Below are 15,489 nucleotides of genomic sequence, written 5' to 3'. Positions count from 1 at the left end.
AAGAAAAACGCTGGTGTCCAGCATAAATAGGGATGTGCAGATTTGCGTCCTTGATATGAATAGAGGCCAAAAAGTCCCCTTGGTGTAGGAGCGCCACTACTGGGCGAATGGACTCCATTTGAAACCTCTGTACCCGCACAAAGCGAGTCAGAGCCTTGAACAGTAAACAAGTTTGAATAAAACCATTGAAAGCGTTCCCGAGAGGGAATCAGCACAACCACCCTTTGCAACAGCAGCTCTTGTACCGCTACTCGTAGATCCCTTAACCAATCTGAAGATAGGCGTAGAATTGGAAAGGAAGAATCTGTCTGACGGTTGGGACCTGAATTCCATCTTGTAACCCATTTGTCCTGAATCAAGGAGGTCCATGGTTCCGGACAGGAAACTAAGACGTCCCCTCCAACCTAGATACGGATGAGGGTGTCCCTTCATGCAGACAGAGATTTGTCCGCAGATCTGGAGGGGCCTGTTCTCAGCTTACCCAACCACGTCTTCTTGGAACCCCTAGATGACCTTAATGGCATAGGTCCTTTCTCCTGCATGCCGAAGGCACGAAGGGGCCGCCTGTGTGCTGAAAAATAAGGGCCCCGTCTATTACGTAGTGACTTGTCCTTAGCGGATTCCAACAAAGACCCAAATAGGCAGTCCCTCGTAAAGTTGAGATCTATAGAGCCTTTTTAGAAGCCTGATCCGCAGACCAGATTTTTAGCCACACCATGTGTGGTTACCATTATTGCGTTTAGAACGCCGCCACTGATGCACGCCAATGTTGTCACAGTAGGCGGGAAAAGGGAGTGCCTTTGCCACCTTCAAAGGATCTGCAGGCCCCGAGGGGACCAGTGCCCCCCCCCCCCCCGATGCAATCAGTGCATTCACCAGTGACACCTTGCTTGCGCATGTGCAGTAAAAAAGGAATCATCCTCACTGTAGAGCACCCGAAGTACGTGGACCCAGACCCAATAGAGTCGCTATATGCTAAGCTCATCCTGAGAACATAACAAGTAGGGTAGGTCTCCGACCACAGTCTCGTAAGGAGACACCGGCTAAAGACCATAAATGACATAAGGAGGACATCGTCCCCTATAAGGGGGAAGGGGAGGCCAGCCATGACGCAGATGCACAGGCAAAGTACCCCCACACAACAATGTCCCCATGGCGCCCCCCGGTGGAAAGGGGGCACCAGACAGTCCATATGTCCACCCCCCTGAGGAGGGGGGGGGGGGGAAGGATGGATGACCATCTGCTGCTCTATCACCCCGGTCAGCAAATCAAACTGCCTGGTCAGCCAGCCTCGAGTAGGCCCCAAATCCGCGGCCTGAATTTGGGGCCCCATGTAGTCGCGGGTCCGTCAGCTCTATCAGCTTGTGAAGCAGTTTCAGACAGCTCCGTTAGGAGCTCGGACAGCCTGGCCAGTTGCCCAGACAGCCAGCTCCATCAGCTTCGAATAGGCAATAAGCCACAGCCTCAATTTTTGGCCCGATCCAGCCGCGTGAGGTGATCAGCAATAAAAGTGATCCGTTTTTTTTTTTTTTAAACAGTGTTAAAATAAAAAAAAAAAATAGGAAAAAAAAAAAATAAAAAATTTAAAGCCCCCCCCGTCCCCGTAAGCTTGTGCACCAAAGAAAACGCAAGTCGCGCCCACAAAAGTAACCGGTGTTCAAATCACACATGTGAGGTATCGCCGCAATCACCAGAGCGAGAGCAATTCTAGTAAAAGACCTCCTCTGTAACTCTAAACTGGTAACTGTTAAAATATTTTTTAAAGTTTCGCCTATTGAGATTTCTAGGTATCGCAGTTTGTCGCCTTTCCACGAGTGTGCACAATTTTAAACCGTAACATGTTCAGGCAAGAAAGGCCAAACAGTTGTCCCTAGATCAAATGGATGGACCTATCTACACAGAAAAATAAGAACATATTGAGTATTGTATTGTTCTACATGTGAAGGCAGTTCTGGTAGACATTGTATTAAATGCCCCAAATCGTCAAATGACTGCAGAATCAATGTCAATGAATACCTGTATATGTAGCTATATTGTAGTCTGGATGAATGATAGCGCACTCAATAAGAGCAGAAAAAAACCATCTGTAGCTACTTTAATTCCCCCAATTCAATATATGTACATAGATAAAGTACAGAGTAGACAATTGATATAGATAAGCCAAAAATAAAAATTATCAATATTTTCTGTGCCTAGATGAAAGGTCCAAGTGTCATCTGAGTATTGTCAACTTACTAGTCGGCGCATCCAGTGGGTAGAGGTGCCATCAACTATATCTGACAGGGCGGCAGGGATATTGCTTAGCCTGGGGGTCATACCATCCCAGGGAGGGGCCCACGTCCACCACAAAACCCGCCAGGGGTAGAGGGGGGACAGCTACTTACCACACCAGGAACAGGATGGGCACCGCTCCATCATAATGTGGGTGCTGTCAGCTAGTGGGGAACGCCGCGGCTCGGGCCAAAGCCAGTTCGTATGTGCCCTTACGAGACGTTTAACTTGCAGGCCAGCCCCATCCAGTGCGGCTATGTCGCAGACGACAAAGCACGGAGCTGCAGTCTGCACGCGCTCGCTGGCCAGACCCTAAGGATCTAGATTATCCAGTTTGTCGCCCAGTCGATAGTAGATTCTCACAGGAACAAAATAATAAAAAGCAAAAAAATTGCTAGGACCAGAGATCCCAGCAAGGAACCAGGTCCTTATTCCCGAGTAGGCAGAAAAAAAGTCAATATCTATAGCAGGAAGTGGGAGTATACCCCCAGGGACTGCCCCATAGGTGTGCTCAAGCTTTTCTCTGCCTAGTGTCCTACTCCTGTAGGGGGCAGTATAACCCCACGGCCATGAAGATGAAGAGATATGTCCATCAATGAATGAAAGAGAAAAATGGTTTTCAAAATTTTATACAAATAAATATCTGAAAAGTGTGGCATGCATTTGTATTCAGCCCCCCTGAGTCAATACTTTGTAGAACCACCTTTTGCTGCAATTACAGCTGGAAGTCTTTTTGGGTATGTCTCTACCTCTACCAGATGGAGAGTGTCTGTGAACAGCAATTTTCAAGTCTTGCCACTGATTCTCAATTGGCTTTAGGTCTGGACTTTGACTGGGCCATTCTAACACATGAATATGCTTTGATCTAAACCATTTAATTGAAGCTCTGGCTGTAGGCTTAGGATCGTTGTCCTTGCTGGAAGGTAAACCACCGCTCCAGTCTAAAGTCTTTTGCAGACTCTAACAGGTTTTCTTCTAAGATTGCCCTGTGTTTGGCTTCATCGATCTCCCCATCAATTCTGACTAGCTGCCCTGACCCTGCTGAAGAAAACTACTGCCACCACCATGTTTCACGGTGGGGATGGTGTGTTTAGGGTTATGTGCAGCGTTCGTTTTCTGCCACACAAAGAGTTTTGCTTTTAGGCAAAAAAGTTTAGATTTGTGGGGTGCACGACTAATAGTTGTTCTGTGGACAGATTCTCCCACCTGAGCTGTGGATCTCTGCAGCTTCTCGAGAGTTACTATGGGCCTCTTGGCTGCCTCTCTGATTAATGGCCATGTCTTGGTAGGGTTGCAGTTGTGCCATACTCTTTCCATTTTCGGATGATGGATTGAACAGTGCTCTGTGAGATGTTCAAAGCTTGGGAATTTTTTTTTTTTTTTTTTTTATAATCTATCCCTGCTTTAAACTTCTCCACAACTTTATCCCTAACCTGTCTGGAGTGTTCCTTGGCCGTCATGAACAGTTTTCATTAAGGGCTCTTTCACACATGGAGTCCGTCGGACGGACTCAGTTTTTCTCAGCAGGGGATTGATCCGCCGATCCCCCACTGAGCAGGAGGATTACAGCTGTTCTCCGTGCTGTGTGCAGAGACACAGCTGTCAGGTCCCCATGCATCTCTATGGGGGAAATCGGATGGGAACGGACCGTCTGTTCGTTTTCATCTGACCCCATCCGATCAGCTGGACGGATGGAAAAACTGAATTTTTGTAAAATCTTACCGTAAAATTCCTTTCTCTGAGTCCTCCGACAGACGCCGCCCCTTCCCAATTCGTCACCAATGGGTATTGACCTTTTCTCCGTAGGAGTAGCTAGGCAACAAGAATTGTAAATACAAAGCTTTTAACATAGACACACCCCTAGGGGCTGTCCCCTCAGTCAATACCTCCCTGCACCAGCATTCCCAACTCAGTTTGGTAGCATAGCAGTAAGAGTACACAAAAACCCCAAAAGAGGGGCGGGGGCGGCGACTGTCGGAGGACTCAGAGAAAGGAATTTTACGGTAAGATTTTACAAAAATTCAGTTTTCTCTTACGTCCTCCGACAGTCGCCGCCCCTTCCCAATTCGTCACCAATGGGACGTCCCAAAGCAGTGTAGACATGAGGGGTGGGAGACGCAACCGCAGAAAAGGCAACGCAGTACCCACATCAGAGAAAGGAACCTTACCACAGTAAGAGAACCAACTGGGCAACAGGAAAAAACGTGCTCAACAGGAGCAACAACCCAGGAAAAACAAGTAACCCAGGGGTAAAACACCCCAACAACCAAGGGCCCATGAAAACAAGGGTCCCTAGGAAACTGCCGCACTGAGAACTTTACGGCCAAAGGAGGCATCAGCCGATGCCTGAACATCCACCTTATAGAATTTTGAGAAGGTGTGAACGGACGACCAAGTCGCCGCCTTACACACCTGGGCCACAGAAGCCTGATGCCGGAAAGCCCAAGACGCACTCAAAGATCTGGTAGAGTGCGCCTTCACAGGGAAGGGAGGAACCTTCCCCTTCAAGGCATAGGCTTGTTCAATGATCTGTCTGATCCATTTGGCGATAGTCGCAGCCGACGCCGCCATGCCCTTCCGAGGTCCCTCAGGAAGGACAAAGAGAGAATCCGACTTGCGAAAAGATTTTGTGGACGACAGGTAAACTCTGATCGCCCGTACAACATCCAAGGAATGTAAGGCAACCTCCTTCGGATGCTTAGGCTTCGCGCAGAGCGAAGGCAAGACAATGTCCTCATTCAGGTGAAATTCCGATATCCTTTTCGGAAGAAAAGATGGGTTAGGCCGCAGGACCACCTTATCCTTGTGGACCACCAGGTAGGGAGAATTGCAGGACAAAGCTGCCAGCTCCGACACCCTGCGAGCCGAAGTGATCGCCACCAAAAAGGCAACCTTCTTGGACAACAGAGACAACGAGATCTCCCTGATCTTTTCAAAGGAAGCCTGTTGCAACACGGACAGAACCAAGTTCAAGTCCTATGGAGGTATAGGGCCCCTCCTAGGAGGGGCCAAGTGTCGCACCCCCTGAACAAAGGTGCTAACCAATGTATTTGACGCCACAGGACGTTGAAAGAGAACGGCCAGCGCAGAAATCTGACCCTTAATTGTGGCCAGCGCCAAACGCTGGTCCACTCCAGTTTGGAGGAAAGCCAACACTCTCGACACAGAGTATGAGCGAGGGGAATACCCCCTGGACTCACACCAGGCAAAGTATGCTTTCCAAGTACGGAAGTAAATTTTACCCGAAGAGGCTTTTCTGGCCTTGATCAAAGTGGGAATGACCTCAGGGGAAAGACCCCTATCCCTCAGGACCTGGCTTTCAACAGCCAGGCCGTTAAAGCCAGCGACTGTAAAGCAGGATGGAATATCGGCCCTTGAGACAGGAGATCTTCCCGAAGTGGCAGACGCCACGGAGCGTCCACTGCCAGATTTACGAGATCCACGTACCAGGACCAGCGAGGCCAGTCCGGCGCTACCAGAATCACTGTGTGCGGTTCCGAGGCTAACCTGCGAAGAAGCCTGGACAGCAGCTAAATCGGTGGAAAGGCATACATCAGACGATACTGATGCCAGGGCGCCACTAACGCGTCTGAGGCGTCTGCCCGAGGATCGCGCGTCCTTGCCACGAACCTTTCCACCTTGTTGTTCAGACGAGACGCGAACAGGTCCACATCTGGGGAACCCCACTTCGCGCACAACATCTGGAAGACATCCGGGTGGAGAGACCATTCTCCCTGGTCCAGGGTCTGGCGACTCAGATAATCCGCCTGCCAGTTCTCCACCCCCGGTATGTGAACTGCCGTTATCGCCGGGACGTGCGTCTTGGCCCAAGACAGAATGTCGGCTACTTCCCGAGCCGCTCGGGCACTCCTGGTGCCCCCTTGGTGGTTGATGTAAGCCACCGCGGTGGCATTGTCCGTCTGAACCCGAACCGGACGGCCCCGAAGCCGATCCGTCCATCGGAGAAGGCAAAGCTTTATTGCTCTCAATTCCAGAATGTTGATCGGGAGGGAGGACTCCTCCTCCGACCAAGTTCCCTGGGCGGACAGAACGCCCAGAACACCACCCCAGCCCAACAGGCTGGCATCCGTGGTGAGCACCGTCCATGACAATGGACAAAAAGACTTGCCCCCCGACACCACCGGGGACTGGAGCCACCACAGAAGACCCCTTCTGGTGTCTTGGCTCAACGAGATCCGCAGATCCAGGGATTGCAAGCCCTTCAAAGGCCAAGGCTCCCAAAAGAAGCCATGGGCAGGGAAGCAGAAGTCAAGCCAGTCCGGTTCGACTTCCCATACCACTTCCGCCTGAAAGGGCGACTCGGTCCCACTCGGTCAGAATCTCTGCCTGGAGACCCCGCGTGTGAAACTGGGCAAAAGGGATTGCCTCGAAAGTCGAAACCATTAGACCTAGACATCTCATGCATGTCCGGAGAGACGAGTGTCGGTTGTCCCCGAGGGACCTGACCTCGTCCTGAAGAGTCCGAAGCTTGTCCTCCGGCAGGAAGACCTTCGCTTGGACAGAGTCCAGAATCATTCCCAGGTAGGGAAGGCGAACCGAAGGACACAGAGTCGACTTCGGAATGTTTATGGTCCAACCGAACTCCTGCAGAGTCCGCATCGTGGTGGACAGGTCGGTCACCAGGCTCTGACTGGCGTTCGACCGTATCAGGATATCGTCCAGATACCCCAAGACAGCAATGCCCTGTGCTCGCAACAGGGCCAGAACCGGCGCCAGCACTTTGGTAAAGACCCGCGGAGCCGACGAGAGACCGAAAGGTAACGCCACAAATTGGTAATGATCCTCCGCAATGGCGAATCGAAGGTACCTCTGGTGACCCTCGAAAATGGGGATGTGTAGGTACGCATCCTTCAGATCGATGGAGGCCATGAATTTCCCCGGACTCAGGGCAGCCACCACTGAGCGCAGGGATTCCATGCGAAACTTGCGAACCCGCACAAAGCGGTTCAGAGCTTTCAAGTCCAGAATCGGACGCACTTTGCCCTCCTTTCTGGGCACAGTGAACAGATTGGAGTAAAACCCCTGAAATCTGTCCCGATGAGGCACCGGGACCACCACCCCCTGGGCCCGCAGGTCCCGCACCGCCAGGTGCAAATCCTGCAAGCGCTCCGGAGACAGCTGAAGATTTGAGGGAAAAAATCTGCCCGCCGGCCGAGAGAGAAATTCGATCTTGTAACCAGATCGAACGATTTCCTGAACCCATCTGTCCCGAACGCGGGCCAGCCAAGGTCGTAGGAAACCGCACAGACGTCCCCCCACCCCAGAAACGGGTGAGGGCGCCCCTTCAGGCGGAAGTGGTATGGGAAGTCGAACCGGACTGGCCGGACTTCTGCTTCCCTGCCCACGGCTTCTTTTGGGAGCCTTGGCCTTTGAAGGGCTTGCCCTTGGACTGCGACCGAAAGGCACGAAGGGACCCCTGAGAGGGCCTAGACGAGGAAGTCCGCTTTCCACGGAAAGACTTATGCTTGAAAGACTGGGGCAGGAGAGTACTCTTGCCCCCCGTAACCCCTTTTATCAGGGTATCCAAAGCCTCGCCAAAAAGGCGAGACCCCGCATAGGGAAAATCCGCCAGCGTCTTGCGAGAGGACTGGTCGACCGACCAATTCTTCAGCCAAATCAGACGACGGTTCAGTACCGCCACGCTGGACAGGCGTGCAGCCAAGGGAGCTAAATTCAAGTCCGCATCACACAAGTACATGACACCCTGATGGATCTGGTCCACCATAGCCAACGTGGTAGGCGGAGCGGAATCAGCCGCCAAGGTGCGCCTGAGCATCTTGGTCCAATCAGCAACAGCCTGCGCCGCCATAATGGAAGCAAAAATAGGCTTCAGCATAGAACCAGCCACCATATAGGCATGACGGGCAAGAGACTCTATTCTCCTGTCCGTAGGGTCCCGGAAAACCGGGGTATCCTCGGAGGGTACCGCAGTAGCTTTGTTCAAAACGGCTACCGCGTGATCCACCGGAGGCGCTACACACCAACACTCGTCGGTGGAGGGCGCAAACGGATAAAGTAATTTAAACTTATTTGGCACAGTAAAAGGCTTCTTTAAATTGCGCCACTGTTCATTAACCGTATAGTGAAATTCAGCAGGGCAGGGAAAAAACTGCGCTGATTTGCGAGCCCTCTGTGTTCCGAAAGCAGACATCCTAGCAGGAGGAGTAGGCTCATCCTCCAAGTGCAAGGTGTCCTTTATGGAGGCAATCAGCTCATTCATGAGTGCAAGCTCTTCAGGCGAGCCAGGGGGAGAAACATCAACCCCCTGCACCTCAGGCTCTCCCTCAGACCCCGCAAGGTCCAAAGATGAGCGGGACCCTGAGAAGGGCACGCCAGCCCCAGCCGCCATATCACTCTCTAAATCAGAGGAAATGGATAACCTGGCCCTTTTTGCGGATCGTTCAGCCAGCAGCATCTTCACCTGAGACACCAAGGAAGCCACTACAGTGGTCAGATCGGCCCCCTCAGAGGGTGTAGCAGCCCCCTGGTCCCCCACCAGGGCGGGGGGAAACTTGCTATCCTGAGAATCCATGCCCCAGTACAGAAAAGCAATAAAGGTACTGGCCCTTTAAAACCACGGCGAGCGCAGCCCACCGCACACTGCTGTATTCACTGACCCCGCAGGGATAGACAAACACTGAGAAAGGAATGACAGGACAGACAGGTAAAAACCTGGAGAGAGCACACCAGACTGCTGCCACCGATCGCTGTTCCCGCGGAAAGAGGAAGTGATGCAATGCTGACTGATAGATATAGCCTATGGAAGGCTCCAGCAAAATGGCCGCTCGGCAGAGGAAAAAAGGCTACAATAAAATGGCGCCGCCATGTGCATGGACAGTATCGCCCGCCAAAATGGCGGCAAATGGCGCTGCATGGAGACAGGGCCGGTCACAGTATACAGTCAAATAAAAAATGGCGGATCGCCGCAGCGATCACCGCACACACACGTCTGCACTCAAACTGCACCCAGAGCATAATAAAACAGCAGAGCAGGATGGCCCCCCCCCCTCGCAGCCCACAGGCATGCAGCCACACAGGGATCTGACAGGGAGCCCGCAGTTACACAGACATGGAGGGTATACACAGCCACAGACTGACACCCATACAGAAGGTCCCCACACAGAAGGTGCTTACCGTACCAGATGGCGTGGGGAGCCGTCTCCAGCGGCAAACCGCTATCAGGGCAGACAGGGAGTGCCGCAGCCAGGACGCTTGTGGACCGCAGTCATGGCGTCCAGTGAGGTAGCCACCTCACAGGCAGCATCCCTGCAGCGAACAGGGATGGGTCGTTCAATGTGCCAGGGTAAAACCTAAGCTGAACGCTCGATGGCAGGCTGGGGATCCATCTGGCTATCAGCCCTGGGATGCAGGGCGGCCAGTCCGAGACCCAGCTCCGCATGATGATTCTTCATCAGAAGATCCCTAAACTAAGGCTGACAAAATAACAGCTAGCAAGGAAAAGAGAAAAATACTTGAAATAAAATCAAAGAAAGGGTAGAAGGCTGAGACTGAGCCCCAGCACAGGATAGCAGCTACTCCTAAGCTAGGCAAAGACAAGCTGAGTTGGGAATGCTGGTGCAGGGAGGTATTGACTGAGGGGACAGCCCCTAGGGGTGTGTCTATGTTAAAAGCTTTGTATTAACAATTCTTGTTGCCTAGCTACTCCTACGGAGCAAAGGTCAATACCCATTGGTGACGAATTGGGAAGGGGCGGCGACTGTCGGAGGACGTAAGAGAAATAGGGTTTACATCCGTCCAGATTTGACAGATCAGATGTCAGCGGACATGTCTCCGCTGACATCCGATGCCCCATAGAGATGCATGGGGTGACTGTTCAGATCCGCCAAAAAAACCGACAGGCGGATCTGAACGGTCCGCCTGTGTGAAAGGGGCCTTAGGTTCTCTAACAAACCTCTGAGGACTTCGCAGAACAGCTGTATTTATATTGAGATTAAATTACAAACAGGTGGATACTATTTACTATTTAGACGACTTCTGAAAGTGATTGGTTCCACTAGATTTTAGTTAGGGGTATCAGAGTAAAGGTGTCTGAATACAAATGCACGCCACACTTTTCAGATTTTTTTGTTCGTAAAAAAATTTTTGAAAACCATTTTCTCATTTTCCTTCCACTTTAAAATTTTGTGCCACTTTGTGTTGGTCTATCACATAAAATCCCAATAAAATACATTTTACGTTTTTGGTTGTAACATGACAAAATGTAGAATTTTCAAGGGGTATATTTTTCAAGGCATTGTAACAACCTCTATGAATAGGTACTGTTGGATAGCATGGCATAAGGAATAGCAAGGGTCACTTTAATTATGGTGCCACTTTTTAAAGGACTATTTACATGCCAAGTAGGGGTTAGGTTTATTAAACTGGTCAGATTTACAAAGGCTATGTTCACAGCAAAGATCTGCTCCACGGGTAATAAAGATGTCAAGCTGAAGATGGGTTTCTTGACGGGACTAAAAACATTGTCTGCTATATTAATAAAGTAAACCTCAAATCCCCATAAAAATAAAAAGCAGTTGTTCTGCTTGTAATGTACATCTAGGGGTTAATTAAAAAACATAACCTGTCTGGCAGCATCCCGTTAATCAACAACTTACAGAAAACCAGAGCAGATACGCAGGGAGCATAATAAGTGTCCAATTCCTCATAACGCATGCAATTTAAAAGGTGAAAAAACAGCCCTAATGACTTACAAAGACAAGATAAAACGTCTGATAACAAAATAACAGCGCAGGAATGTAATTTAAATTTCAACAAAGTAAAGAGAAACTCGATTACGGCGAGTGCCAATGAATGCATTTCCTTCCAGGGAGATAAACATTCTAATGAATTATACTGATGAACAAGCAATGCTTCAGAACAATGTGGCTTCAGAGATTCAAAGACGTACCAAAGAGGGTTTAAAAAAAGGGCTGATAATGGGGATTATTTTCATGCCGAACAATTTGTATTTTAAGAAATGTACAAAACAAAGTAAATTTAATCAAGGTTCCTTTAGAAAACAATGCAAAACAAATGTTCCGTCACGGCGATTTGTGCGCACTTTTTGTTCCTAAAAATAAAAGGGCTCATTCACACTGAAAACCCAACTCCATGATCACCAATTCCTAACCCCCCCCCCCACCTTTCCAAATCCCCATCTTCACTTGACCTCCGGAAGATTTACCCCCCCTTCCCGACCAGGCCATTTTTCGCAATACGGCACTGTGTTACTTTAACTCACAATTTCGCAGTCGTGCGATTCTGGACCCAAATAAAATTCATGTCCTCCCCCCCCCACAAAGTTATTTTGGTGGTATTTGATTACCTGTGTTTTTTTATTTTTTGCGCTACAAACAAAATAAGAGACAATTTTGAAAAAAAATATATATATATTTTTTTTTTACTTTCGGCTATAAAACACATCCAATAATTAAAAAAAATCGAATTTCTTAATTAAAATGTAGACCGATATGCCTTCTGCTATCGGTCTACATGTGGGTGTATACATGGTGGAAAATAACAGCCCACTTCCCCTTTCCTCCTCCATGCTCACCAACCAGCTAAACACAATGGGGGTGGAATGTTACATGTAGATTAATGGATGCTTCACCTCCCTCTGATATGAAGACACAGTCTGGAGGGGCGTCACACAGCCTGTGACTGGCAGAAATCTGCCCACACCATGTGATTGCCAAAAAATAAAGATTTGATTTCAATTTTATATGTGCATGACAATTTAAAGCAATGTATTGATTATTTTTACTCTATATTCCAAAAGCTGTTTTTTCTTAAAATTTGAACATGTGACCAGCAGCAGAGGACTAGAAGCTCCTCCTGCTTATCTTTCCCTGCAGACAGGCTGTGAAAGATCTGGGTCATGTGACAGCTGCATATAGATTAGGAAAAGGGTACTTCTATGTTTTTTTAAATCACTTCCTGCCCAAGGATGTCATATGACGTCCTGGATTTTGAGTGGGGATATTTGAATGATGGGTGCAGCTGGAGGCATCATTCAGATATCTTTATTTTTTGCCGGCAATTCCCTGCACATTAAAGAAAATTATAGCAGCTGTTTAGCTGTTTGATTGTTTTTACAGGCAGCGGGAGGGACGTCCCCCTCCTCCTGCCTCCCACCGATGCCTCTACCGGCTTGCCCGTGCAATCAGCGAGCAGGAGGATGAATCGACCAACGAGAACGAGGACCAGATGGTCCACAACAGTCTCTATGACTTTCGGAGTCCGGGCACGACGTTATGACGTCATGTCTGGCCTCGGCAGATGTAAACTTTGGAGTTTTTTTTACCTGGAGAGCCTGAGATCGCCTTTTTTTTTTTTTTTTTTGATCTTAGGCTTTCCAGCCTAGAGGAGAGTTGTCTTTCTGTGAAAGAGGATCTGTCATGCCCTATTCCTATTACAATGGATGTTTACATTCCTTGTAATAGGAATAAAAGTAAATTAATAAAAAGAGAAAATGTAAAAAAAAACATGCTGAAAAACTCGGCTTATACTTGAATATATACGATAATTGAATCAGTAATTGAATGTGTGTCTGCCTAAATCCATCCACATCCGGTCAGGTTAGTAAAAATGGACCTGAAAGCAAACTCCTTGTGTTCAGTCCAGCAAACCTGACAGACTTGGAAGTAGATGGATAAAAGTGGAGACACGTCTGCTGAAGTCTGACCACATACAGGGATACATTTGCAGTTCCTTTTTAATCTGTGTAATGGAAGTTTAAAAATGGACTACTGGAATGCCACGTGAATGTGAGTTTGGCTATGAAAAGGAAGCTTTTTTGGGGTCATTCATTGGTTCAGCGCTGTACAGAGCAGGTGAAATATTGTCACACTGCTAATAAACTAGTCAATACGCAGAAGTTAGTGGTGACATTGCTTGTGACAGTAAACCCCGTATAAGAGGAGAATAAACGAATACTATTAAGAAATGAAAAGCTTCCAGTGACCACCTTGGTGAGGAAAGCATGCCATACATCATGCAGCAGAGACTGGGACTTAATGCTTATATATGCAGCACAGAGAACTCTCGCTGCTCCGCTCACCATTCATCATCCGCGACGTGTGCGAGACGGATTTGATAAATGTTGTTTTTCTTGACCTGAATATGTCCCTGGCTTGGCTCTTCCAGTGGTATAAATGTCACCACTCTGCTGGAGGCATCTGGAGAGGGAGAGAGAAAACATGTACATGACTTATCTCCTATTAGTTCACTTACCTTCCAGTTTATCACTGCACAGCACCTTTATTTGCATTTCAAAACATTTAATTGTCTTGGTGAGAGCGAAGCAAGAATCCGAGCACTGCCTGCATGTATTACAGTTATGAGTTATATCAGCCGGTGAAAACATGAATTCTATCGGGATCAGGAGATTGTGTTTAATAAGCATAGAATATTGCACCGCCTGTGAAACATATGCTGGATTTCAACCTTTTGGGGGCGAAGGGGATACTTGGGATCACAAATGAGATGTAAGTAAATCTCCAGGTTATCCTTAGAACTTTCACATGCGTGTGGCTTGGCGTAGCTGGAGACCGGCCGCCTTTGCATCCTAACTCTCAGAGGAATTTCTCTATCCCCACCTGTGCTGGAGGGATTATTAGTCATTAACCAGGGAAAACAACCACCAGAAAGTCTGTCACTCAACTGACAAGTTCTAAAAAAAAAACAAGACCCGTCATTAAACATCATCATCAATTAACCTTCAACAATCACAGCTCTGAGGCATCAATCACACCCGAGCGTCGCGTTTTTCAGAGTTTTTTGGGGTGTTTTTCCCAGGTGTTTGTAGGAGCGTTTTGTACAGCATTTTTTAAAAGCGTTTTTAAGCTTTGGCGTTTCTTTATTAGCCAACAGATATATACACTATATTGTGAAAAGTATTGGGACGTCTACCTTTACACACACATGAACTTTAATGGCGCCCAGTCTTAGTTCGTAGGGTTCAATATTAAGTTGGCCCAACCTTTGCATCTATAACAGCTTCAACTCTTCTGGGAAGGCTGTCCATAAGGTTTAGGAGTGTGTCTATGGGAATGTTTGACCATTCTTCCATTTGTGATGTCAGGCACTGATGTTTGACAAGAAGGCCTGGCTCACCGTCTCTGCTCTAATTCATGCCAAAGGTGTTCTATCAGGTTGAAGTCAGGACTCTGTGCAGGCCAGTGAAGTTTCTCCACCCCAAACTTGCTCATCCATGTCATTATGGACCTTACTTTGTACACTGGTGCGCAGTCATGTTGGACCAGGAAGGGCCCTCCCCAAACTGTTCCCACAAATGAGGACTATACGCCCACGTCCAATTTCGGCATACTGTTTTGATGAATAAGTATTCATTTGTATCAATGTTAATGTACTGATGTTGGATGACCAGTCCATTCTAATATTGTAATATGTTGTACTCAATAAATTTGTATATTTTTTAACTTTATGTGATTATTGTTGAATCAGGGTACCGCCAGAGTCCAACTATCCATCCCCATACCCTCCCAGAGCCTGTTTTGGAGACAACACTCTCCTTTCCAAAATCCACCCCCCCCCCTTTTTTTTTTTTTTTTTTTTTTTTTAAGTATATGTATCGGATGTTGGTACCTTCCACTTTATCTATCTCAGGCTTTTTGTATCTGTTCCCACAAAGTTGAGAGCATGAAATTGTCTTGGTATGCTGATGCCTTAAAGAGTTCCCTTCACTGGAACTAAGGGGCCAAGCCCAAACCCTGATAAACAACCTCAAACCATAATCCCCCCTCAACAAAATGATTTGGACCAGTGCACAAAGCAAGATCCATAAAGATATGGATGAGCGAGTTTGGGGTGGAGGAACTTGACCGGCCTGCACAGAATCCTGACCTCAACCTGATAGAATACCTTTGAGATGAATTATAGTGGAGACTGAGAGCCAGACATTCTCCAACATCAGTGCCTGACCTCACAAATGTGCGTCTGGAGGAATGGTCAAACATTCCCATAGACACATTCCTAAACCTTGTGGACAGCCTTCCTAGGAGAGTTGAAGCTGTTATAGCTGCAAAGGGTGGGCCAACTCCATATTGAACCCTACAGACTAATGCCTCGTACACACGCACCGATTGTTGGCCGACCGATCGGTCTGTGTTAGTTGAAATGTGCTCTAGACTTGCACTGGACTTTTGTTGGCCGACAGAAACCAACTTCAGAAGTGAT

The 15,489-nt window shown here is 48.2% G+C and overlaps 1 protein-coding gene across 2 annotated transcripts in view; it reads right to left on the bottom strand.

The window, feature by feature from the left end:
- TRMT44 (tRNA methyltransferase 44 homolog) overlaps positions 1–15,489 on the bottom strand; it is a 97,251-nt gene that overhangs the window by 68,737 nt on the left and 13,025 nt on the right. For both annotated transcript variants that reach the window (XM_082243181.1, XM_082243182.1), the window contains exon 2: positions 13,352–13,469. In XM_082243181.1, the coding sequence (XP_082099307.1) occupies positions 13,352–13,469 (118 nt within the window). The remainder of the gene's footprint in view (positions 1–13,351; positions 13,470–15,489) is intronic.

The sequence above is a fragment of the Pelophylax lessonae genome (genome assembly GCF_965119305.1).
Source record: "Pelophylax lessonae genome assembly, chromosome: 1".
NCBI classification, from domain to species: Eukaryota; Metazoa; Chordata; class Amphibia; order Anura; family Ranidae; genus Pelophylax; species Pelophylax lessonae.
Note: the sequence above shows the minus strand (reverse complement) of the source record. Positions and strands in the feature narration are given on the sequence as shown.